The sequence below is a fragment of the Lethenteron reissneri genome, chromosome 28 (assembly GCF_015708825.2).
Source record: "Lethenteron reissneri isolate LAM-NWPU_2019-01 chromosome 28, ASM1570882v1, whole genome shotgun sequence".
NCBI classification, from domain to species: Eukaryota; Metazoa; Chordata; class Hyperoartia; order Petromyzontiformes; family Petromyzontidae; genus Lethenteron; species Lethenteron reissneri.
The window spans coordinates 1,387,983-1,413,917 of record NC_083806.1 but is presented as its reverse complement, the minus strand read 5'-3'; the positions used below and the strand labels follow the sequence as shown (position 1 = coordinate 1,413,917).

At 57.3% G+C, this 25,935-nt stretch overlaps 1 protein-coding gene across 2 annotated transcripts in view; it reads left to right on the top strand.

The window, feature by feature from the left end:
• The window catches only part of LOC133348755 (V-type proton ATPase 116 kDa subunit a 3-like), a 48,563-nt gene that overhangs the window by 14,531 nt on the left and 8,097 nt on the right, over nt 1-25,935 (top strand). For both annotated transcript variants that reach the window (XM_061561715.1, XM_061561714.1), the window contains exons 4-16: nt 463-597; nt 2,327-2,403; nt 10,146-10,272; nt 10,973-11,055; nt 11,220-11,313; nt 11,660-11,737; nt 12,484-12,615; nt 13,755-13,899; nt 14,565-14,704; nt 15,036-15,190; nt 15,837-15,933; nt 24,631-24,749; nt 25,635-25,839. In XM_061561715.1, coding sequence (XP_061417699.1) covers nt 463-597; nt 2,327-2,403; nt 10,146-10,272; nt 10,973-11,055; nt 11,220-11,313; nt 11,660-11,737; nt 12,484-12,615; nt 13,755-13,899; nt 14,565-14,704; nt 15,036-15,190; nt 15,837-15,933; nt 24,631-24,749; nt 25,635-25,839 — 1,587 coding nt within the window. The remainder of the gene's footprint in view (nt 1-462; nt 598-2,326; nt 2,404-10,145; nt 10,273-10,972; nt 11,056-11,219; nt 11,314-11,659; nt 11,738-12,483; nt 12,616-13,754; nt 13,900-14,564; nt 14,705-15,035; nt 15,191-15,836; nt 15,934-24,630; nt 24,750-25,634; nt 25,840-25,935) is intronic.

Here is a 25,935-nt window from a genome sequence, read left to right as displayed (position 1 = left end):
GCGGTGCGATCACACACACGTTTCCGCCGGGACGGTCGTCGACGAGTCCAAGACGAACTCGTGACATCGTCAGAGACCGCGGTGCACCGAGGAACACCGGCAATGTTACGACGTATGAACACCCAGAGATCGACTGAGTTCACCGATTGGCTGAACTGATAATATTGGGCGGAGGGGGGCGTGGGATTGCACACCCCTCACACCAACATATCCTAGCCTAGAGTGTCTGACTGACTAGGTGTGTGACTGCTTGAGTGACCAGACGAAGAGAACGGCTCCGTCAAATCCACAGACTCGACGCAAACTGCCAGTCCCGTCACCGTAGTCGCCGTAGTCTGGACTGGAACTCTGGGTAAAGTAAACCTCGCGGAACCGCATTAGTGGCGCGAAGGACGGCATGAGCACCGCCACGCCCAATGCCCATCGCCGCTCCCCAACCCCCCCTCCTGTAACCCTGCGCAGACCCAGACGGAGCAGCTGGAGCGCGAGCTGCTGGAGGTGAGCCGCAACCGCGAGACGCTGCAGAAGAACCTGACGGAGCTGCTGGAGTACGCGGCGCTGCTGCGCGCCGTCCAGAGGCTCTGCCGGGACGACGGCGTGAGTTCCCCCCCCGCCGCGAGTTCCCCCCCCGCCGCGAGTTCCCCCCCCGCCGCGAGTTCCCCCCCCGCCGCGAGTTCCCTCCCCGCCGCGAGTTCCCCCCCCGCCGCGAGTTCCCCTCCCGCCGCGAGTTCCCCCCCCCCCCGCCGCGAGTTCCCCCCCCCCGCGAGTTCCCCCCCCGCCCCGACGAGTTCCCCCCCCGCCGCGAGTTCCCCCCCTGCCGCGAGTTCCCCCCCCCACCGCGAGTTCCCCCCCTGCCGCGAGTTCCCCCCCCGCCGCGCAGTTCCCCCCCCGCCGCGAGTCCCCCCCCCGCCGCGAGTTCCCCCCCCGCCGCGAGTTCCCCCCCCCGCCGCGAGTTCCCCCCCCGCCGCGAGTTCCTCCCCCCGCCGCGAGTTCCCCCCCCGCCGCGAGTTCCCCCCCGCCGCGAGTTCCCCCCCTGCCGCGAGTTCCCCCCCTGCCGCGAGTTCCCCCCCTGCCGCGAGTTCCCCCCCTGCCGCGAGTTCCCCCCCCGCCGCGAGTTCCCCCCCTGCCGCGAGTTCCCCCCCCGCCGCGAGTTCCCCCCCCGCCGCGAGTTCCCCCCCCCGCCGCGAGTTCCCCCGCTCCCCCGACGGCAGTGGCGGACGCGTTTTTAGGTCCGGCTTGGGTCGCTCTGAGCCCCAACCAGACTTTCTGGTTGGGACCACTTTAACCGTTTCCCGTTGTTGTTCAGGGTGTGGGGGGGGTCCCTGTTTGCCGCTGAATCTCAGAACGCGCACGCGGTCACGTTAATTTTATTCACAAAGGTGAAGTAGCGCCGTTGTTTTTAAAGACATTGCACTCCCTGCAGAGAACTGTAGTGAGACGACCATCGCACTCTACGATAGCTGGCGCTAAATTCTGTCACGCCCTCCCGCATGGCCTTGTGGGAGCGTCGGGACCAATAAAGTTACTTGAGTTTTTTCTTTCGTTCCCATTCCGTCATCGGAACAGATTTGAAAGAAAAACTAATGAATGTATACGTGCGTCGTCGGAACGGGAAAGGGTTAATAAACTCTCCCCTGTGCTGGCGGGCCAAGCGTCATGATGTCATAACGTCTGTACTCGTCCCCACTGATGTCTCGATTAAACAATGTAAAGTTAAAAACAAACTGTGAATGTTTCCTTGGGTCCAATTTGTAAATGGAACGGAGTTTGGATTTTGCGGAAAGTTCACCGCTGGAAACCTGCTGGAAACCTTCCGCAAACAGAAAATGTCACAACTCTTGTTCTCGTGTGCAAATTAATAAAAGTAATAATAGAAATAAAATAAAATAATAAATCACTCTACTCCCCTCCACACACTCTCCTACCTCTCCCCTCCCAACTCACTCTACTCCCCTCCACGCACTCTCCGCTCCGATATCGTGGATTGTAAAGCATTCCAACGAAGCTATGGATTTTAAATAATCGGATTTTGACTCTAAGGACAATTACGGACTTATTTTGCGGATGTTCAGATATTCTGCTTAATTATTGAAGCAGCAGCGTCGCCTGGCATCGCCACTTTTGGCGGGAAAACCGTGGACTTGACCTCACTTTTTTTTTCAGATCTAAAGCATTTTTTTTTCTGGATGATTCCAAATCTCAAATCTGAATCAAATGTGATATTTTCAGATTTTTTTCAGATGTCTAAAATCGAGAAATGGTAAAAACGCGCCCCTAACGCGCGCCTCTCCCGTCCGTAAGTGCGTGGTGGTCGTTTTCTGCGCAGGCTCCTCCTTCGCCCGTCCTCTTCAACGGTCGCGCCACAGACGCCGCGGGGAGTCAGCCCAACGAGATGAGGATGAGGTGAGGGCAACCGGTCCACGCCTCCCGGCTTGGGGAAACGTGCCGCCGCGCCACCGACGGTCCGGGCAACGCACGGCTGTTGACGGTGCCGAATAGCAGAACCGGTCCTTGGTCGACTTGGCCTCAAACGAGTACCTGGTGCGGTGTGTAGTAAACATCGCCACCGGGGAGACAGGGGGCCCGGCGTGGTGTTGGCCACCCAACCCCTCGTGTGCCGTGTCGGCCTTCATAGGTGCTACTCGCCGACAGCACTTGCTCCTACAGTTTGTTTAGGCTATACGGGGCATCTTTGTCTTTTGTATGTATGTCTGTCTGTGTGTGTGTCTTTGCGTGGCTAAAGCACAGCAAGTTGGTACAGTAGGGGGCACATGTGGTGCATCAGCCAGTCATCTCGGTCGTCTCAGTCAGTCGACCCGTGGCACCTGGGTCTGCCCCGTGACCTCCTGCCAGCGGGCGTTTGACACTTCACGTGGCCTCAAGGTGCACATGGCCTGGCACAAGCGTCGTGGTGACGTCACCACCACTTAGTGGCGAATGGCGGTTGTTGTGTCTTTGTCTGTTTATTTGTATGTCTGTATGTGTCTTTGTGTGTGTTTATGTGTATGTGTCTTTGTGTGTGTTTATGTGTACGTGTCTGTGTGTGTGTTTATGTGTGTGTGTGTGTGTTTATGTGTCTGTGTGTGTGTTTATGTGTCTGTGTGTGTGTGTTTATGTGTCTGTGTGTTTATGTGTACGTGTCTGTGTGTGTTTGTTTATGTGTACGTGTCTGTGTGTGTTTGTTTATGTGTACGTGTCTGTGTGTTTGTTTATGTGTACGTGTCTGTGTGTGTGTTTATGTGTACGTGTCTGTGTGTTTGTTTATGTGTACGTGTCTGTGTGTTTGTTTATGTGTAATAAAGGACTCGACCACGATGTCTGGCTTGGTGTCCTTTATTCGGTTCTTCTCTCTTAACCCGCACGGCTGTCCTTCTATAAGACTCTATACTGACACTGATACTGCTCTCCTGCAGTTTCTCCCCTCGTCGTTCTCTCAGCCTCTCTCTCCTCTCGTCGCTCTCGTAGCCTCTCCCTCACACACAGCCTCGCCGGCTGTGTTCCCCGCAGCTCCTCGTCCGCCTTCTCTCCAGCCGCCCCACCGCTGTCTTCTCTCGCAGCTCCGCTGGCTGCTCCCTTAGCTGGCCACCGCTGGCCGCCGCTGCCACCCCTTGGCTTTGCCCACGTGGCCTTACTCTGGTCCAGTCCCACTCGTTCTGCCTTCCTCTTCCGGTCTCCTCCCTTAAGAACCTTAACCTTTCCTCCCACGTCACCTAACTCCACCTCTCCGTGACGTCACATCCGGGAGGTCGCCCGCGCCCGCATTACACCACCCTCCCCCGTGGAGAAAAACCCAGCCGACCTCGGCTGAACAACACCAACAGTAATGCGGGCGAACCCGAGCGTAACACACCAAAGGACACCAAGCATGCAATATAACAGTAAGAACAATCAACACAACTCAACAATCAATAACGTAGCAGAAGCAGGCAATAAATACACAGTAAGAACAATACAACATAACAATCAACGAAACACAAGGGATTTAGAGCGTGTGCGGGTCGCCGGCCCGTCCCGGACGGTCGGCGGCCCATCCGCGGAACGGGAACGTGATTGAGTTTGAGGAGCGACAGGGTGAAATCCCCCTGTCGCTGTTGGAAGTCCACCAACGTCCCGTGTCCTTGAAGGATCAGTCTTGGGCTTGTCCCGCGGATGCATCTGCAGCGGGGTCGGAAGGGCTGCAGGGCTCGAAGGACCCGCAGATCTGGCAGGCACCCTCCGAGCAGAGCGCCTCGTCCCCTCCGGCGTCAAGGCCGGCCTGCCTGGAACAGGTACGACAGGCGCTCTAGCAAGATCAATGGACGCAGGCGGGGGAGAGTCGGCAGCAACAGACCCCGGCAAGGCAACATTGGGAGATGATGCATCATGTAGGGGAGCAACATACGGTTTCAAGCGCGACGTGTGAACAAACCAGCGGCGAGAACCAATTTGAACACGCGCCGACTGAGGATTAGGAACCTCAATGAGGCGGACAGGCCCTCGCCAAGGTTTGTGAAATTTGGGAGAGGTACCCGGCCGCACCTGCGGGCAATGGAGCCAGGCCAGGTCCCCAACCTTCCAGGGGCACTCCCCTTTGGAACGCCGTGCGTACCTTTCATTTCGGGCCTGAGCTTTGGCCGTAGCCACACGGGCACTCTCCCGCGCCTCCGAGACCCGGCGAACAGTGTCACGAATGTAGTCAGGAAGCGGTTTACAAGGTCCCCTCACACCGGTTCCCATCTGCACATCCATTGGCGGCACGTTTTCCCGACCATACATAAGGTAAAATGGCGAATAACCCGTAGCCGCATGAGGAGTCATCCTGTACGCCGAAAGCACCCCCGGGATGTGCAGGTCCCAATCCGATTGTTGCTCACTCACCGTGTGGCACAGCATGGCAGACAATGTCCGGTTTAGCCGCTCAACCATACCATCCGTTTGCGGATGGTATGGGGATGTCCGGACCTTCTTAGTCCCTAGGCCCGCGCATACTTCCGCCAATAATTTCGAAGAAAAATTTCGGCCCTGATCCGTAAGGAGTCTCTCCGGCGCACCCTTGTCCATAACATATCCGAACAAAAAGGCGTCGGTAATGGCCGCGGCCGATTGATCGGGCAACGGCCAGGCCATCGGCCAACGGGAGAGGTACTCAACCCCGACCAGCAAATATTTATTACCCCTCGCCGAAGGTGGGAAAGGTCCCAAAATGTCCAGTGCCACCAATTCATTGACCCGAGACACCCGAATTGACTGTAAGGGTGGCACATAAGGATGTTTAGGAGGCTTACGCCGGGCACAGTCAGGGCACGCGCGGACGTGCCCCACGACATCCGTCGACATGCCGTGCCAAAAATAATGACGTTGCAACGTCAACAAGGTCTTCTGCACACCCAGATGTAATAGCGTGTCACAATGGAGAGTTCTAATCAACTCGTATCGGAGGGACGCAGGCACCACTAGACGCCAGTGTTCCTGGAGACTTTCCCTCCACATAAGCAGACCATCTCGGACCGCGGTTTCCGGCGCACCCTCCGTAACCGGACCCCCAACCTCCACTTTGGATCGCTTCCGCAAGGACACTAACGACTCATCCATCATTTGCTCCCTTATCCAAACAGACCGTGGCAGATTCAAAACCCCATCAGTCGGCCCCGGTTCCACAGTAGCATCCGACTTCTCCACAGCCAATACCACCGGCTGAGGGGGGGGTAGGCTGGGCGCACATCTCTGCGTCCCCGACGCACATTTGCAAGGGGAGCGCTGCGGCAACCTAGAAAGTGCGTCTGCGTTCGCATGGCGCACCCCTTTACGATGGTGAATTTGAAATGAAAATTCTTGCAGCGTGTCCAACCAACGCGACAGCTGGCCGGAAGGTTGATCCATTTTAAGGGCATATTGCAAGGCCGCATGATCCGTACGTACGATAAAGGAACGGCCGTACAGGTACGGTCGAAACTGACGTAGGAAAAAAACGACGGCTAAGAGTTCCCTGCGAGTGACACAGTAGCGTGTTTCCGCGGGCGACAGGACCCGGCTACCATACGCAACGACGCGCTCTACGCCCCCTTTAGACTGAGACAACACCGCGCCAATACCTGTGTCGCTCGCATCCGTATCAAGAATGAACGGTTGATTGAAATCCGGATAATCCAATGTTGGGGCGGTAGCCAACAGATTACGCAGACTCTGAAAGGCCGCCTCTTCCGGCGGTCCCCACGCAAACTTACGTCCCTTACCCGTAAGGAGGTGCAAGGGCCTCGCGATGGTCGCAAAATTCGGTACAAATCTTCGATAATACGAGGCAAATCCCAGAAAGCGACGTACATCCCCCACGGTGACCGGAGTCGGCCAATCTCGGACGCACGCCGTTTTTTCCGGGTCCGTAGACACCCCCTCAGCACTCACGATGTGCCCCAAATAACGGACGGACCGTTGCAGTAGGTGACATTTCTTTGGTTTAAATTTCAAGTTCGCGGAGCGCATCCTCGCGAACACCGTCTCCAGCCGCCTTAAATGTTCATCAAATGTGCGGCTGAAGACGATGATATCGTCCAAATATATGAGACATGTCTCCCACTGCAACCCCGTCAAAACGAGTTCCATGAGCCTTTGAAATGTGGCAGGGGCCGCATTCAGCCCCATCGGAAGGCAGTTAAATTGAAACAACCCCTGCGGCGTACGGAATGCGGTCTTCTCCCGTGAGGGCTCGTCAAGGGGAAGCTGCCAAAATCCCGAAGAGAGGTCCAGTGTAGAGAAATACTTAGCCCCCGACAATGCGTCGAGGGAGTCGTCCATACGCGGCAGGGGATACGCATCTGCCACCGATATCTTATTCAATTTTCGAAAGTCAACACAGAATCGCAATTTGCCATCCTTTTTCTTAACCAAAACCACAGGCGCGCCCCATGGGCTGTTCGACGGCGATATAATATCCGCAGCCAACATATCCTCCACTGCCCCCCGAACGTGTTCTCGCTCGGCCGGACTCATTCGGTGCGAATTCAACCGAATAGGGGCAGCGTCGCCTGTAGCAATGTGATGGTGAAGCAATGAGGTGCGTCCCAAATCCAAATCATTGGAGCTGAACACATCGGAATACGTCAATAACAATTTATGAAGCGCACCCCGTTGATCCACAGACAGGGAAGAATTTCCGTCACATAAGCTAGCAATCCAGCGGTCATCCGAAGCCACAGGCTCGGAAACACCAGCAACCACTCCCTGGCTATGCGAACAATCGTGAGCCGTAAATGCCGTGGTGGCATGTGCCACAACCGTGCCGGCTGGGACACAGACATTTTCCGTACCCGCATTGAGCACCTGCAAAAACGGTAATTGATCTGGCCGGACGATGGTCTGCGCTCCGACCAGCGCCGATCCGGCCGTTATCGAGGCTGAAGGTGACAACAAGATCCCAACCGCTCCCAGCCGACCAGGCAGGGGCTTCCGATACCGCAGGGGAATAAGCATCTGTGAACCAGGTGGAATATCAACAGATGCCACGGATAGCGCCTGCCCTTGTACGGCCGAAGCAGGTCGCCCCCAGGGCGACGGCAGAAACGAAATTTGACGGCCACCCGGCAGTTCAATACAATTCTCATTAATTTTGATCAAAATAGGCATCTTAGCCAGAAAATCAGTGCCCAATAAACAGGGAACTGCCAAGGATCTTGAAATCAACACAACGCCCGAGGCCGACACATCCCCAATAGATATTTTAGCGTCCACCTGGCCCACGATGCCCATACTACCCCCGTTCGCAGCGACGCACGACCCGTAAACCGGACGCACGGCCCCGGGTGGGATGCCTAACAGATGAAAAATGACATCCGAAATAATAGTCGCGGACGCCCCGGAATCGACCAAAATGCGCACGTCCACCCCTTGTATAGACCCCGGCACGGTGGACGAACCCGTAGCGGCCGCAACAACCCTCCGTGCCAATTTGCGCCACTGCGTCACAGAGCGACAAGGCCCCGTCGAAGGTCCCTCTTTAACAACAACACTATGACCGCACAACGAAGGTGATGGGTGAGGTGTAAAGCCTTGCCGGGTGTCTGGTGCGTGCCGACTTGCCTGTTTCGGTGGATCCTTGGGCGGCTTGGCCGGTAATGAGGCCTCCTGTTGTGGCGGACCCGGGATGCGGGCCCAGCAGTCCTTCGCGTAGTGGCCCTTCCGTCCGCAGCGGAAGCAATCGGCGTCGTTGCGCCGAAGCGCAGGCCTTGCATCGCGCCGCCCGCGTATCGGCGGTGCAGCACGAGAGGCCGGTCCACCCCGGCCTGACCATGGCACCGAGGCGGCCGTCAGCTCCTGAGGGCCCCGCTCATCCGGCACGTATACCGACTTCGTAGGGTCCCAACCCAGAGCGCCACCCTCCGCGTCGGGCCCCCCTGTCCACGCCGTGACCTGTTTCCATCGTCGTAGGTTGAATTGTGCATCCAGACATTTCGCCGCCGCCCGGGAGGTGAGCTTCTCATGCCCGCACACCGGCATGGGAATCCCAAGATCCCGCGACAGCTCGAGCATCTTGCCCAAGATGAGAGGCTCGAGCAGGTCAGGTGTTGTATCTGGATACGCGGCCATAGCCAAATCAAGCACTGCACCCCTGTACGCCACAGGCGACTCCTCGGGCGCTCGTTGTCGTTGAGCGAATCGCCGATGCGCGTCGTCAGGTGGCTCGTAGGCGTCGGCCATTTCTTGAAAAACTCCATATAATGTCCTCTTCTTCTCGGCCTTAATGGAGCGAAAAAAACGAACAGATTCGTCGTCCAGAAGAGTCGGCAACACTTCCAAGGCCTCAGCATCGGTCCATCTCGCAGAACGGACCGCCGCTAAAAATCTGCAGGCGAAAGCGCTCCAGTCGCCCCCAATGGCGAATTCCTTGACCGTGGTGAGATGGCGACTCCGACTTCGCTTCACTCCGCCCTCCGCCGATGGTTCCTCCGGAGGCAAATTCAAAATGGCGTCGAATCGCGGCGTGGTCAAGATGGCGGATTCCCGCCGCGGCACGCGCAAGATGGCGGCCTCCTGCCGCGTGGCCCATGGCGCCGGGAGTGAAGAACCCGTGGCGGCCTGTGGAGCACTCTCCGCTCTCTCCGTCGCCGTGCTTGGGGTGACGAGATGACACAATTGGCCCAGGGCGTCCTTGAGAGTCTCCAGTTGCTCAGCCACCTGCAGCCATCGCCGATCAGCGTCTGATGGTGTCGGCGGCCCTGACACTGTGGCTACATCTTCCACTCCCGTCCCCGCACTCGTTTCAGCAGGGCTCTCCTCCACCACCCTGGCAGGATCCATGTTTGGAGGGAAGTCTTCGTCTTCCGACGAAGAAGCCGATGCCGGCGCTGGAACATTTTTCTTTCTCACTTGTTTCGACATGCCGTTGCACTTCCGACACCAATGTAATAAAGGACTCGACCACGATGTCTGGCTTGGTGTCCTTTATTCGGTTCTTCTCTCTTAACCCGCACGGCTGTCCTTCTATAAGACTCTATACTGACACTGATACTGCTCTCCTGCAGTTTCTCCCCTCGTCGTTCTCTCAGCCTCTCTCTCCTCTCGTCGCTCTCGTAGCCTCTCCCTCACACACAGCCTCGCCGGCTGTGTTCCCCGCAGCTCCTCGTCCGCCTTCTCTCCAGCCGCCCCACCGCTGTCTTCTCTCGCAGCTCCGCTGGCTGCTCCCTTAGCTGGCCACCGCTGGCCGCCGCTGCCACCCCTTGGCTTTGCCCACGTGGCCTTACTCTGGTCCAGTCCCACTCGTTCTGCCTTCCTCTTCCGGTCTCCTCCCTTAAGAACCTTAACCTTTCCTCCCACGTCACCTAACTCCACCTCTCCGTGACGTCACATCCGGGAGGTCGCCCGCGCCCGCATTACATATGTGTACGTGTCTGTGTGTGTGTTTATGTGTACGTGTCTGTGTGTTTGTTTATGTGTACGTGTCTGTGTGTGTGTTTATGTGTACGTGTCTGTGTGTTTGTTTATGTGTACGTGTCTGTGTGTTTGTTTATGTGTACGTGTCTGTGTGTGTGTTTATGTGTACGTGTCTGTGTGTTTGTTTATGTGTACGTGTCTGTGTGTGTTTGTTTATGTGTACGTGTCTGTGTGTGTGTTTATGTGTACGTGTCTGTATGTTTATGTGTACATGTCTGTGTCTGTGTGTGTGTGTGCTGCAGCACGGTGTTTGGCACCATCGACCCGCAGAAGGTGCCCGCGTTTGAGCTCATGCTGTTCCGCGTGTGCCGAGGCTTCACCTTCATGCGCTCCATGGAGCTCCCGGAGCCGCTCGCCGTGCCCTTCCTCGTGCGTCTCCTTCCCCTGCCCACACTCGCACCACCCCTCCCGCTCCCCTCCTCCTCACTCCCTCAAGTGGACATGAATAGCGTAGCGCAATGTCTACGTTGTGAATCCAGCCGCTGCTGCGGACTTCAGAGCACAGTGATCGTGAATTCCATAGACACGCAGAGACCCATGGATTCACACAGAGACTCATAGACTCACGCAGAGACTCGTAGACTCACACATAGACCCATAGACTCACACAGAGGAGACCCATAGACTCACACAGAAGAGACCCAGTGAGCATGAGTTCACGATGTGTTCCGCTAATTGTTGCTGTGCAACTTAGTCGCATTTGGGAGATTATTTTATTTTACATTTGTGAAGAAGTTGATTGCACCTTTGACTCCACCTGTCACTGCACCTACGATGTGTGGTAGCCGACTCCTTGCGAGGGCTTCCCACTCCTACTGATCCTCGTGGTGGTGGTGATGGTGATTGCGGTGGAGGTGGTGTAGTGATGATTATCACAGTGCTGGTTAATGGTCATGGTGGTGGTTACTGATGGTATCGGTGGTTGCGGTGGTGATGGTCACAGTGCTGGTATTGGCTATGGTGGTATCAGTGACGTCATCGGTGAATGTGGCGGTACTGGTCAATGCGGTGGTGGCGGTGGCGATGACGATTGTGGCTTTGTGTGGCCGGTTGCCGTCACGGCCCGCAGGACGAGCCGGTGCGTCTCTCCGTCTTCTCCATCTCCTTCTGGGGGGAGCGCATCGGTGACAAGGTGCGCAAGATCAGCAGCTGGTGAGTGGCCGCCCTTGGCGCCGCGCCCCCCACATCTCCATGCGAGTTCACCACCCGGCCTCCGCCCTCCACGATCGCCACGACGACGATTGTGACGACCTTGACGACGACGCTCTGCGTGACCTCCACGCTCTCTCTGCCCCCTCCCCCCCCCCCCGCTGCAGCTTTCACTGCCGCCTGCTCCACTGCCCCGACTCCCAGCGGGAGCAGCAGGAGCTGCTGGGCAGCCTGGACATCCGCATCGCTGACCTGCAGAGCGTGAGCTACTCACCGCCGCCTACCCCCGTCGCCTACCTCCGCCTAACCCACACACTGCCACTTACCCACACTCCACCCCCTACCCACACACCACCACCTACCCACACCACCACCCACCCACACACCGTCACCTACCCACACACCACCAGCAAACCTCACACCGTCACCTAACCACACACCACCACCTACCTCACACCGTCACCTAACCACACACCACCACCTACCACACACCGCCACCTATCCACACACCACCACCTACCTCACACCCCTGACTTGGCGTGTTTTTTCCGTCTGTTGGCATTACCCCGATCCCCCCCTCTCCCACCGCCGCCGCCGCCCTGTGTAGGTCCTTTCCCAGACGGAGGCCTACAGGAAGCAGGTGCTGCAGAAGGCGGCCAGCGTCTGCTCGGTGTGGCTCGTGCAGGTGAGCGCGCCGCCCCCCCGGCTGTCTCCGCCCTCGACGATTCGACATCAATCCCTGCCGCCTTCCCCCAATCTCTCATTACGAGCGGCACGGACGCGTGGGCCCCTTTAGCTGCGTCGTCGTCGTCTTGTCTAGGGGACCCTTGTTGCCGGTATAAAGATGAATAAAAAAATGTTTAAATGCTTTACCAGGTGTGTTCAAACACCAAATAGAGGCGTTATTACAAGGCGTCCAGTCTGCGTTAACCGCACAGACAAATATGCTTTGATAATGAACTCCAATGCGGAAGCAACACTGCTTAACCCGAGCTGTTAATGCGTTGGCGTTTGCATTGCCCTTGTGCTGTCTGCCTTTTTGCGTCCTTTGCTCGACAGCACCGTGGAGGCAAAGCCATGAATGAAGGAGGCTGTCTGTGGTGCAGGCCAATCAGTCCCAAGGACAATTTGCTGTTGTTGTCTACTTCAACCAATGTTTTTCCTCGGTTTTTTATTGCCACTTAGATAAAGTAGTCAACAAGCACACGGCGCCTGTGGCTGCTACGGTCATGAGCCGCACTACTGCCCCCCACGCCCCCATCCCTCTTCCCCGCATTCCCCAGCTCAGCGGAGGTGGGGGGGGTGCGCCAAACACCCGAAGTGAAACTCGCGATCGATCGGCACCGCCGCGAGAGACAGCTCGGGGAACGCAGCGCTCGCACCGCCGTCGCCACCGCTTGTAATTGCCACTCCCCGCCCTACCCCCACAAGGTGCGCAAGGCCAAGGCTGTCTACCACGTGCTCAACCAGTGCCACTACGATGCACGCAACTACCTGGTGGGTGAGGCGTGGTGCCCGACCGAGGACAAGCCGAGGGTGGAGGAGGCGCTGCTGCAAGCCTCCGTACGTCGTCGCACACGCGCATGTGTGTGTACGTGTGTGTGCGCACGTGTGTGTGCGCACGTGTGTGTACGTGTGTGTGTACGTGTGTGTACGTGTGTGTGTACGTGTGTGTACGTGTGTGTGTGCGTGCGTGTGTGTGCGCGTGTGTGTACGTGTGTGTGCGTGTGTGCGCGCGTGTGTGCGCGCGTGTGTGCGCGCGTGTGTGCGCGCGTGTGCGCGCGCGTGTGCGCGCGCGTGTACGTGTGTGTGTACGTGTGTGTGTACGTGTGTGTGTACGTGTGTGTGTGCGTGTGTGTGCGTGTTTGTGCGTGTGTGTGTGTGTGTACGTGTGTGTGTACGTGTGTGTGTACGTGTGTGTGTGCGTGTGTGTGCGCGTGTGTGTGCGCGTGTGTGTGCGCGCGTGTGTACGCGCGTGTGTACGTGTGTGCGCGCACGTGTGCGCACGTGTGTGTATGTGTGTGTGTACGTGTGTGTACGTGTGTGTGTGCGCGTGTGCGTACGCGTGTGTGTATGCGTGTGTGTACGTGTGTGTGCGCACGTGTGTGTGCGCACGTGTGTGTGCGCACGTGTGTGTGCGCACGTGTGTGTACGTGTGTGTACGTGTGTGTACGTGTGTGTACGTGCGGAGCGGTAGCGTAACGGTTAGCGCCCTGCGCTACGATCCTGGCAACGCGAGTTTAATACCTGCCCACGGCCAACACCAGTGACGATTATCTGAACCGGTCATGGGCCTCCCCTAGGTCGACTTTGCCTGAAATGAGTACCTGGTGCAGTGTATAAAAACATTGCCACTAGGGAAAGGCGGTTGGGCGTGGTGTTGGCCACCCACCCCCTCATATGCCGTGCCAGCCTTAAGAGGTGCTCGCTAACAGCACTTGCCTCAAAAGTCAGTTAGGGCTAAACGGAGGGATCTTTGTATGCACACGAAGTGGCCGTGTGTGTGTGTACACCCGCACACACGGCCACTCGCGACTCGCATATGCGTACATACACGTGTGTCCATGTGTGCGCATACACATGGGCACCCGTACAAGACAAAAATTTCCTGTATAGCCTTTAACAGACTGTTGGGGCAAGTGCTGTTGGCGAGTAGCTCCTACGCTTCGCGTCGCCTAAGCGAGCGACGCGTCTCCCGACAGGACGTCCACTCAGAGAAGGCCACCGTGACGGTGATCCCCACGCAGCAGGAGCCGCCCACTCTCAACCGCACCAACCGCTTCACCAGCAGCTTCCAGGGCATCGTGGACGCGTACGGCGTGGGCAGCTACCGCGAGGTCAACCCCGGTGGGTCGCGTGGCCGCTCGCGACCGCGACGACGCGTCTGTGCGTGCGTGAACGTTTGTGCGCCCGCAAGTATTTGTAAGGGGGCCGTGGTGGTGTGTGAGAGCTTGACGGCCAACGTGATCATCGTCGTCGCCATCGTCTTCATCATCACCACTGCTACCAGCACCATTGTCACCACCACCAGCGTCTTCACTGCTATCATCACGGTCACTGCACCCACCAGGATCACCCAACTGCCATCATCATCACCACCACCACTACTACTAAAACTTAAAGAAACTATTTTTTTTATTTTACCAGGTAAGACCAATTGAGCGATATGTCTTTTTTCTGAAGCGACCTGGCCAAAAATGATAGCTCAACTAAGTGGCTTATCAATTGGAGATGTATTGCAACAAAATACTCTATACGCAAGATGTTGATTCTAAATGTGGAGGGAAAGACCGGAGGACACGGAGAAAAATCTTCACGACCACGAGGAGAGAGAGAGACACTGCAGACTCCACATAAAGAGGCACTGTCAGGGTCGGGATCGGAACCACGACCTCCTGTATACCAGGCGAGGGAGTTAACATATCACGACCGTCTTCAGCCGAGACCCCTTCTCTGACTCTCTTATCCCTCGTTCCCTCTCTCTCTCTCCGCCCTGCCCCTCTCCCCCGCAGCGCCGTACACGATCATCACCTTCCCCTTTCTCTTCGCCGTGATGTTCGGCGACCTGGGCCATGGCGCCATTATGCTGCTGTTCGCCCTCTGGATGGTGCTGAAGGAGAATAACAAGGCGTTCAAGAGCAGCAACAACGAGGTGGGCGCCGGGAGACGCAGATCATCGTCCCGAGAGGGCTGGCCGGGCACGGGGAGAGCCTGGGGGGCGACTGTGGGCCAAGCTTGGGTAGCTACGGCCCAGCGGGTCGGACAGGGCCCGTGACTTGATATCGTACAGCCCGCATTCAAAGAACAATCGGGATAATAACGTTTCGCTTCTTACCCAAAATATTCAAATTAAACGGAGTGACTGTCGGGAGTCGAGGATGGTGGTGGCTGTGGCTGGAGGGGTCCTTGGTGCGTGCCCCACGTGAGCCCCCTGTGCTTGCCCGTGTGGATGGTCCCTGCGTACCCGTGTCCGCTGGGAGTAGATCTGGCAGCAGCTCTTTGGAGGGCGCTACATCATGCTGCTCATGGGGCTCTTCTCTATCTACACGGGCTTCATCTACAACGACTGCTTCTCCAAGCCGCTCACCATCTTCCCCTCGGCCTGGAACGTCACCGCCATGATCAAAGGGTCTTGGAAGTACGCAAACGTCCAGACATGCACGCACACTCGGATATATACACGCACGCACAGACACACTCGGACACATGTACGCACGCACTCACAGGCACGCGTGTGCACAGACGCACGCACAGACACGCACGCACACACATTGACGTGTGCGCACACACATTCGGACACACACTCGGATACACACTCGCACATTTGAGACACACACTCAAGGCACAAATGCGTGTATGCAATGACAACAACAACAACATTTGCCACCAAGTGGCGGTGACATCACCACAGTGACACACAAAATGATAAAGGCAAAGATCCCCCGCGTAGCCTTAACAGACTGTTGGGGGCAAGTGCTGTTTGCGAGCACCCATCAAGGCCGACGTGGCACATGATGGGGTGGGTGGCCAGCGCCACGCCTGGCCACCTTTATCTCTCCAGGTACTAATTTGAGGCTGAGTTGACCTAGAGGAAGCCCGGAACCAGTTTATACAATCGTCACCGGTGTTGACCGTGAGTGGGAATTGAACTCGGGCAGCCGGGTTAGTAGCGCAGCGCACTAACCGCCACGCTACCGCTCCTCACAAACTGTGACGCGCACAGCGACATGCAGCGAGCAGACAGGGGCTGACGCTTGCCTCTTGCGCCCCGCTTGCTTCCCCAGCGTGACACACACCAACATCAGCAACATCCAGCTGCTCGCCCTGGACCCCAATATCAGCGGCGTCTTCACAACCCCCTACCCCTTCGGCATCGACCCGGTAAATACTCGGCTTGACGGGCAACGCCGCGGCAAAACCCGGCGGTGCTCGCGGCGGTTCAGACGCGACGATGACAGCGGCGAGAATCGCGATTCGAGAGGGGAGACTGAGGGGGGGAGACTGGGGGGGGGGGAGACTGAGGGGGGGGAGACTGAGGGGGGGGGAGACTGAGGGGGGGGAGACTGAGGGGGGGGGAGACTGGGGGGGGGAGACGGGGGGGGGAGACTGGGGGGGGGAGACTGAGGGGGGGGGAGACTGGGGGGGGGGGAGACTGGGGGGGGGGGAGACTGGGGGGGGGGGAGACTGGGTGGGGGGAGACTGGGGGGGGGAGACTGGGGGGGGGGGACGGAGGGGGGGGGACGGAGGGGGGGGGGACGGAGGGGGGGGACGGAGGGGGGGGACGGAGGGGGTACAAGGGATTGTTTCGCCTCCTTGCTCCACCGTGTAGAATGGGGCACGCTGCCCCCATGGCGTAACGGTCAGCAGAGGTGATGGTGGGAGTTTCTTAAACCCCCCCCCCCCATTCCTAACACCGTACGCTAAGCGAGCGTTTGCCATAGCCGTCGGCTCTCTCGACGGGGGATCAGCAGAGGCATTTAGAGAAATTGTGCTGGGGCCGGGGTCTGAGCAGTAGAGGGAGGAGGGGGTGGGGGGCCGGGGTCTGAGCAGTAGAGGGAGGAGGGGGTGGGGAGCCGGGGTCTGAGCAGTAGAGGGAGGAGGGGGTGGGGGGCCGGGCTTGCGACGACGGAGAAAGAAGAAGGTGAAACGCCGCCGCTTACCGGCGCTCACCAAGCGGCGCGTTAGCGAAGCGGTGAGCGACGTTCACCATGAGGTGGGACTCTCAGCCCCTTCGCACGGCGGCAGCAGAGGGGCAGCCGTGTCGCCGTAGTCACGCGCCGCTCTCCCGGCGGCGACCAAAACACCGCCACCGTCGTCGTCGCCGCATCACGCCGGCCCCTCATCCATTTCGGGTTTTTCTTTTTACAAATCATTCATCATCAATCTCCTCAGCCGGGCTCGATCCACTGCTGTTTTGAGCGAGACGTGAAGCCGTATCGAATTGGAATAAGCGCTTGGGTGAGCGGTGCTCTGCCCCTTGGCCTGTGTAGTGTTTTTTTTAATGTATATTCGACTCCATCGGTTTTGTTTTCTTACAAACCATTATCCCGATTGGGGTGAAGAGCGTCGTGTCGTCACGAGACGGCGAATCCATTCGCAAGTCTCGCAGGGAGCAGCGTGCACGCCTTCATGTAGTTGAGGGCCGCGGAAGCAGATACCACAGAGCCAGCTCTGAGATCCCCTTCTGAAGTGCTCTGTTCCACACAGTAGGGGGGGGGGGGGCAGCACTTCCCCACTCATTCTACCGTTCTTTGAGAGCATCGTTCGTCATGTTGAAAGTCTAAATCAACAGGAGGCTTTCTCCAGAATTCTGGCTGCCGCCTGATGATGCTGGTTGTATTTACTGGCGAAACGTCGTACTCGGTGTGCAGTACTAGTGTAGAGGTGATACGCGCTGGGATTAAGGATCGTATGCACAGTGCGTGATGATTGGCTGTGTAGGTGGTGACGCGCGCTGACGGTGGAGGATCAGGGGTCAGCGCGGGGTCGTGGGTTACGGGGTACCGATTGGCTGTGGGCGGTGACGCGCTGAGAGAGAGTGCGTCGTGATTGGGTCATTAAGGAACGACGCTCACGTCGACGCCGCATCAGCTCCGTCCCTCGTGAGCAGGGGCTATAAAAGGGGATGCACACAGGCGTAAGGGCAGAGTGTAACCAGCGAAGAAGGAAGACGGGGATGAAGACCTAGAGCCCTGCGGTACCTAGCCCCGCTGTCCTAAGGGGACCGGGACTCTGTGTAACCCAGAGGCGAGTGTAGTGGGTGTAGCCATAGGTCTACACGAGCCGAATGTACTATGTGTAGCCAGAGGCATAGGGCTTACACGAGTCGAGTGTATTGTGTAGCCAGAGGCATAGGGCTTACACGAGTCGAGTATATTGTGTGTAGCCAGAGGCATAGGGTCTACACGAGTCAAGTGTATCGGGTGTAGCCAGAGGCCTAGAGCTTACACGAGATTAGTGGAGTGTGTCGGAGGAAGAAGAGAGACCACACGTTGTATTGTGATACCTAAAGGATTTAATAAAAGTGTGTTACCCGTCAAGAAGTTCCTGCCGTCAATTCCCATACTTCAACTGGCGTCAGAAGTGAAACGGTCCTCCAAGCATGGATACAAGGAGGAACCGTCGGACCCACGGGATTGACCACGAGGACAACCTCGACGACGCGGGCCAGCGGGCATCAGGGGGTGAGGAAGAGGAGCTGCCCACGGGGCAGGATCCACCGACGGCGCCGGTCGAGCGACGGGGGACTGACACCGTGCTTCGCGAGGCACACTCCCGTCTGGCGGAGCTGCTGCTCGCCGCCGCGTCCATCTTGGCGGAGATCAGCTCGTCGGGAGGAGCGGGGACGGCGGCCGACGTGCTACAGGATCGCCCTGCAGATTCCCGCCAAAACGATTTGGCGATTCCCGCCATTTCATCCGCTCCAACTTTTGGCGGGAACGGCCATCACCACGTGGCAGCGGTTCTCCATGCACGGCCGCTGACGTCACCAACGCGCGCGGCGGACCGCCATCACACACCCGCCACTGGGGCCGCCATCTTACACACCGACGGGGGGGCAGAGAGGAAGCACGAGGAGGAGGACGACTTTATCTTTCAGCAGCGCCTTCCCACGTTGTCAGCATTCAAGGCGGAAGGCGGGGATTGGAGCCAATTTCAGCGCAGATTTTTGGCGCATCAAGAGATGTCCGCCTGGTCCGACGCTACGGCACTGCGGGCACTGCCTGCCATGCTGGACGACAACGCGCTCGCGGCCTTCACGTCCGCACGCAGGTCGGACCGCTCCACGCTCAAGGATGCGCTGGCTCTCATGGCCAAAGTCTACGGTCCTCCCTCGGCGTGCCGCCATCATTTCTACGCAAGACGGAAGGCGGACACGGAGACCGTGCTCGCCTACCGCACGGCGTTGCTCGCTCTCGCTGACGCCGCGTTCCCTCGTATGGACGAGGAGGGCCAAGATGCGATGGTTTTGGAGCAGCTGCTCAAGTTGGCGCAGGACCTGGGGGTCCCCATCAACACGGCCGACGACACCGATATTTCTTCATTACGGGTCGCCACGAGCATGCAAGCGCACGAGGTCCTTCAACGAAAGCAGGGGGTCGTCTGCAACGCTGCCGTGGCCTCAACTCCGGGTCCGGTTGACACCGTGCCCCAAGTCGTCAGCCCACGAGAGGACGCGTTCATCGCGGGACGAGCGGGGGACTGGAGGTCGGGGGGTCGTTCGCCTCTGCGAGCGGCCCGCAAGCTGGAGCAACCGAGATCTCCGACTACTGTCATCACCTGCTATAACTGCGGCCTTCGTGGCCACGTGGCCTCCGGTTGCCGCGCCCCACGTCAGCGCGCCATGGGACCTCGGCTGGACGACGACCAAGGCCCCAAGTCATCACTGCAAACCCCGGCAAGTCGCGGCACCTCACATGCTTGGCCCGCATACTCGACACGTATGGGTCGTCGCGTTGCGACGAGGGAGAGCCGAGTAGAGTTCGGGGATTCGGTTCGGAGAGGGGGGTTCGGCCGGGACCGGGGAGACATTAAATGGTCGGAATTGGGGCACAGAATAGTGGCTGCCTCAGCGGGTTCATCCGTCGTTACCGGATCGATTGATGGGGTCGAGGTCAGGGTGTTAGTGGACACGGGGGCATCGGCGACTATTATTTCGGATCTCATTTATAATATTCTCCCGGTACAATGTCGTCCGCTTCTTCCGGTGGATGTGCCATTTTACGCCGCAAACGGGGAATCGTTGGGCATTATCGGTCAGATTAGGGCGTCCATTTGCATTGGTGATATCAAATTGTCGGGACCCGTTTTCGTTTCATCTTCCCTGGCGGTTCCTTGCCTATTGGGCACTGATTTTTTGGCGAAAATGCCCATCAAAATTCTCATTGATCAGCGTTGCATTGAACTACCATCGGGTCGCCGTATTTCATTTTTGACGAGCCCTAATGTAATTCGGACGGCGTGCGCTACCATTCAGGCGTTAGCAACACAGACCGTGCACGTGCCCCCGGGTTCACAAATGTTGATTCCCCTCCGGTTACGGAAGCCATGGGGGAAGGAGGCCTCGGAACAGGCCATGCTTCTGGGTCCTTCTAATAGGGCTGTTGGAGGTCTCGATTTATCGGTGGCTCACACTTTGGTTGGGGCAGACAGGGATCCGTTTGTCATGGTTTTAAACGCTGGGGCGCGGCCGGCCGTCATTTAGCAGGGCACCGTGCTGGCTCACGCGGCACGGGTCCCTGCGGAGGAGAGGCTGGTTGCGCAGGCTGATCCGAGCCCCACGAATAGCGTACCATCAAAGGAGGACCTAGATTGGATTGATATGCTGTGCGCGGACTCTGACGATTTGTCAGCGCTACAGTTGGGTGCGTTGCGCGGGTTGCTGATTGAATTTTCGGATGTCTTCAGTAAACATAAGTATGATATCGGATGCACGGACCTGCTACGCCACCACATTGAAACGGGCGATGCGGCACCGGTCAGGCAAAATCCCTTCCGACTGAGTCCTGCTGAGAAGGAACATGTTCAGTCGGCAGTTAACGATATGCTGGAAGCCGACATTATTTCGCCTTCTTCCAGTCCTTGGGGAGCACCTATTGTGCTCGTTAAAAAGCAGGACGGGTCCCTGCGATTTTGCGTCGATTTCCGCCGCCTGAATAAGATCTCGGTGGCCGACGCGTATCCGCTCCCCAGGATGGACGAGTCTCTCGATGCATTGTCCGGTGCGCGATACTTTTCGACTCTTGATTTATTGTCCGGATTTTGGCAGTTGCCACTCGACGAGGAGTCTAAGCCTAAGACTGCATTCCGGACTCCAGGGGGCCTGTTTCAGTTTAACCGGTTACCCATGGGACTTCACTCCTCTCCTGCGACGTTTCAGCGTCTTATGGAATTGGTTTTGTCGGGCTTGCAGTGGGAGACGTGCCTCATTTACCTTGACGATGTCATTGTTTTCGGTAAAACGTTCGAAGAACACCTCCAGCGATTGAGAGGGGTGTTCTTGCGAATGCGATCGGCTAAATTAAAGTTTAAACCGGCCAAATGCCATCTTTTTCGTAAATCCGTGAGGTACTTGGGTCACATTGTCGACTCTTCGGGGATTTCTACCGATCCTGCGAAGACGGACTGTGTCAGTTCGTGGCCGACGCCCACGTCAGTGTCAGACGTGCGCAGTTTCATCGGTTTTGCTTCGTATTATCGCCGATTCGTTGAGCACTTCGCCACCATTGCAAAGCCCTTGCACGCTCTAACGGCAAAAGGAGTGAAGTTCCGGTGGGGACCGGAGGAGGAGGCTGCATTCTGTTCCCTCCGGGACGCCTTGGTAAGGGCCCCACCCTTGTGCTATCCGGACTTTGAGAGTCCCTTCTTGCTAGACACGGATGCTAGCAACACGGGCATTGGGGGAGTGCTGTCCCAAGTCGTTGGAGGGGTCGAACGGGTGGTCGCCTATGGTAGCAGGGTGTTGTCGCCGGCAGAGCAGCGCTACTGCGTCACCCGTCGTGAACTACTTGCCATTGTTTTTTTTGTACAACAATTCAGGCCATATCTCTATGGTCGTCATTTCACGGTCCGGACGGACCATGCGGCGCTCCAGTATTCATTACGGGTTGCCCAGCCCTCGGGCCAATTGTCGCGGTGGTTGGAAGTCCTCCAGGACTATCAGTTCACGACTACGTACCGTAAAGGGTTGCGACACACGAATGCCGATGCCCTGTCGCGGTTGTTGCCTTGTCACAAATGTGCGTGCTTATCGGGATCGGCGCGCTGTAAACCTCCGGTTACGGAAGGTAGGGAGGCGTTGGTTGCGACCGCGAGCACACCAATTGGGGATGGTCCCGCTACCCCAGGGGGTCAGGACTCGCTGCTCTCACTGTCGTTGATTGAGTGGGGCCGTCTCCAAATGGCGGACAGCTCCCTGCTGACATTGCGCCGAAAGACGGAGGGTTCCGAAGGTAGCCACGACCGAACTGGCTCCTACGAGCTTAAGCAGGGCCTGTTGATGAGATGGGACAGTTTGTCCCGACGGCATGCGATTGTGGTGCCTTCTGCTGTGAGGGGGAAGGTTGTCTTGGCCGCACACGAACGCCTCTTGCATTTGGGAGTTAACAAAACGCTTGCCCTGCTTCAGCGTGACTATTATTGGCCGGGAATGGGGGGTGACGTGGTGAATATTCTGAAGGGTTGTGTTGAGTGCGCCAGACGGAAACCACCGCCCGTGGCAGCTAATCCACCGCTGCAATCTATTCAGGTCTCGCGCACTAACGAGCTCGTTGCACTCGATATTCTGGGGCCCTTTCCGGTCACGCCTAGGGGTAATAAGTACCTGTTGGTGGGGGTCGAATATTTTACCCGGTGGCCTATGGCGTGGCCACTCGCCAACCAGTCGGCGGCGGCTGTGACGGACGCCTTTGTCCAGGGCTACGTCCTGGACAAGGGGGCTCCCGAACGCTTGCTGATTGACCAAGGGAAAAATTTTTCGAGTAAATTACTGCAGGAGGTGTGCGACCTGTTGGGTACCAAAAAGGTGCGTACCTCCCCGTACCACCCGCAGACGGACGGGATGGTGGAGAGGCTTAACAGGACATTGACCTCTATGCTGTGCCAGCAGGTGTGTGAGTCGCATGTTGATTGGGACCTGCAGGTCCCTGGGGTCCTTGCCGCGTATAGAATGGCCCCCCATGCAGCTACGGGGTTTTCCCCGTTTTTTCTAATGTACGGTCGGGAAGCCGACCCGCCCATGGAAACGCAGCTGGGTCTGCCCGCACCACGAACTAATTCTAAATTGGCAGAGCATATTAAATTTAATATTCATAAACTGACAGAGGCAAGGGAGGCCGCACGGCTTAATTCGCGGGCTCGCCAAATTGCGAACGAGCGGTTGCGGGCACGGAAGGTGTCCGTGCACAATTGGGAACCAGGTGACAAGGCCTGGCTGCATTGCCCTCAGGCACCTTTGGCCACGTCGCCTAAATTGTTGAAGCCGTGGCGGGGACCCGTGGAGGTCGTGCGGGTGGCACGCCCCCAGTGCGTTCAGATAAAATGGGGGAAACGCCGTTGGTACGTCCACCCCTCCCGACTGAAACCGTTCTCGCCTCCGTATGGCCTCCCCTTGTGTCGTGAGGGCCGAGCATGTGACGTGACCGACGACCCTGAGAGGGAATTGTCCTTGCCTGCTCCTCACATGTCTCCGCCTGATCCGCTCCCAGGTGTCTCGGAACTGACTGCTGCCGACCACCGGCGGCCGGATCTTCACGGCGGGGCCGGTCCTTCCAGGCCCGACCCGTGCCGTCTAGAGCTGCCGGAGACACCGGACGGTCGCCAACGTCCCGTTCCATACGACGGACCGGCCAGACGGACTCGCGCTAGGTCGCGCTACTTTGTGTAACCTACCACGTGCGGAGTCGAGGCAGCCGGAGCGCCTCGGCACTGCGTGGGTCACAGTGACACTTGGCGCGTTCGTTTTACGGTGTTCGCTTTTATTGTGTTGTTCGTCGGGCTGTATATTGCTTCATATTTAAGGTTGTGTTATGTTGTTGTTGTTGTGTTACGGGGCACACTGGGATGTGGAGTTCTTTATTACTGCGTTGCGTTATGTTGTGTTGTAGGTTAACAGCCGGGCCGGCTGCAAGCTATGTGGGAGGGGGTGATGTAGAGGTGATACGCGCTGGGATTAAGGATCGTATGCACAGTGCGTGATGATTGGCTGTGTAGGTGGTGACGCGCGCTGACGGTGGAGGATCAGGGGTCAGCGCGGGGTCGTGGGTTACGGGGTACCGATTGGCTGTGGGCGGTGACGCGCTGAGAGAGAGTGCGTCGTGATTGGGTCATTAAGGAACGACGCTCACGTCGACGCCGCATCAGCTCCGTCCCTCGTGAGCAGGGGCTATAAAAGGGGATGCACACAGGCGTAAGGGCAGAGTGTAACCAGCGAAGAAGGAAGACGGGGATGAAGACCTAGAGCCCTGCGGTACCTAGCCCCGCTGTCCTAAGGGGACCGGGACTCTGTGTAACCCAGAGGCGAGTGTAGTGGGTGTAGCCATAGGTCTACACGAGCCGAATGTACTATGTGTAGCCAGAGGCATAGGGCTTACACGAGTCGAGTGTATTGTGTAGCCAGAGGCATAGGGCTTACACGAGTCGAGTATATTGTGTGTAGCCAGAGGCATAGGGTCTACACGAGTCAAGTGTATCGGGTGTAGCCAGAGGCCTAGAGCTTACACGAGATTAGTGGAGTGTGTCGGAGGAAGAAGAGAGACCACACGTTGTATTGTGATACCTAAAGGATTTAATAAAAGTGTGTTACCCGTCAAGAAGTTCCTGCCGTCAATTCCCATACTTCACTAGCAATGAATTGGCACGCTCTGTTCACGTGACAAACCTTACTACATTAATATTTACGCGATCTAACCCAAAAACCTCTATTATGGAAAATATTTTTACTTCCCAGAGCTGGAGATGTATTCACATTTAGTGAAACACCAAATGTAATTTCATGGAGTCGTTGGTGACTCGGCTGGGCCCATTCAGCTCGCTGCGTTTGGCTGATTTGTAATCTCCACATGTCGATTGTGGTCACAGATCTGGGGCTTGGCAAAGAACCAGTTGACCTTCCTCAACTCGTACAAGATGAAGATGTCCGTGGTGCTGGGCGTCATCCACATGACGTTCGGAGTCATCCTCAGCTGCTTCAACCACGTGTAATATACTGTCCACATGCGAGCACTGGACCACACACTGCGGTGCTTGCACCGTACACGCTCGCGGCTCCAGACAGTGGAGGAATAGTGCCGGCACGTGGCGGTACTCTGTGCCGGGGCTCCGCACGACACCGACATGTATACCGGCATGATTCACCGCGATTCACGAAATTATTGATGAAACTCGTCCCCACTGTGGCGAGAGGGGCGCCACGGTGGCGAGATGTTAACTCCCTCGCCTGGCATGCAGGAGGTCGTGGGTTCGATCCCGACCCTGACGCCTGCTGCTGTATATTTGGAGTTTGTGTGTTCTCCCCGTGGTTGTGTGGATTTTTCTCCGGGTCCTCCTGTTTTTCCCTCCACATACAGAAACATGCGTTTAGAGTATTTGGCCGCTATAAAATTCCACATGGTAAGCCGCTTCGTTCAGCTATCATTTGTGGCCAGGTCGCTTCTGGGCCTTACCTGGTAAAATCAAAATAGAATAGTTAGAGCTGCTGTGCCAGGAGGCGGAATGACGCTGGTGATGTCAGGATTGCAAATCCAGTGCGCTGCTAACATTTACATCAACTGTGGCAGCGTGCCCCAAAAATCACAACAATGGTATTAAACTGTACGAAATGATGATGGTGATTAAAGCCCTGTGAGAGCTTTGATTTATTTTAAGCATGGGAGCTCGGTTCCGAACATACGTAGATATGTTGAACTTCTTTCGCACCGTACGTATCCAACCGGGCTAATTGGACGTGCGGGGGAAGGACCACAAAAAGCTAAAAGCAGTTCCTAAAGTAATGAAATTCTGGCGTTTTGGGCGCTAAACCCCATGCGTTCGTGCGTACTTGATCCCCCGCTCCCCCCCTCTCCCCTGGCACTCAACGCCGACAGCCACTTCCGCGACTACCCGAGCATCCTGCTGGTGTTTGTGCCGGAGATGGTGTTCATGCTGGCGCTGTTTGGGTACCTGGTGGTGATCGTAATCTACAAGTGGGTGGCGTGGCCTACCAGCATGTCTAACACGGCGCCCAGCATCCTCATCGACTTCATCAACATGTTCATGTTCAGGAGCTCGGACAACCTCTACGCTCACCAGGTCAGTGGGAGAGTTTGTTGCGGTGACAATGACAACGATATCATTTTGGCTTTGGTGTTCATCATCGATAGTGACAGTGATTACACCACCCACTGA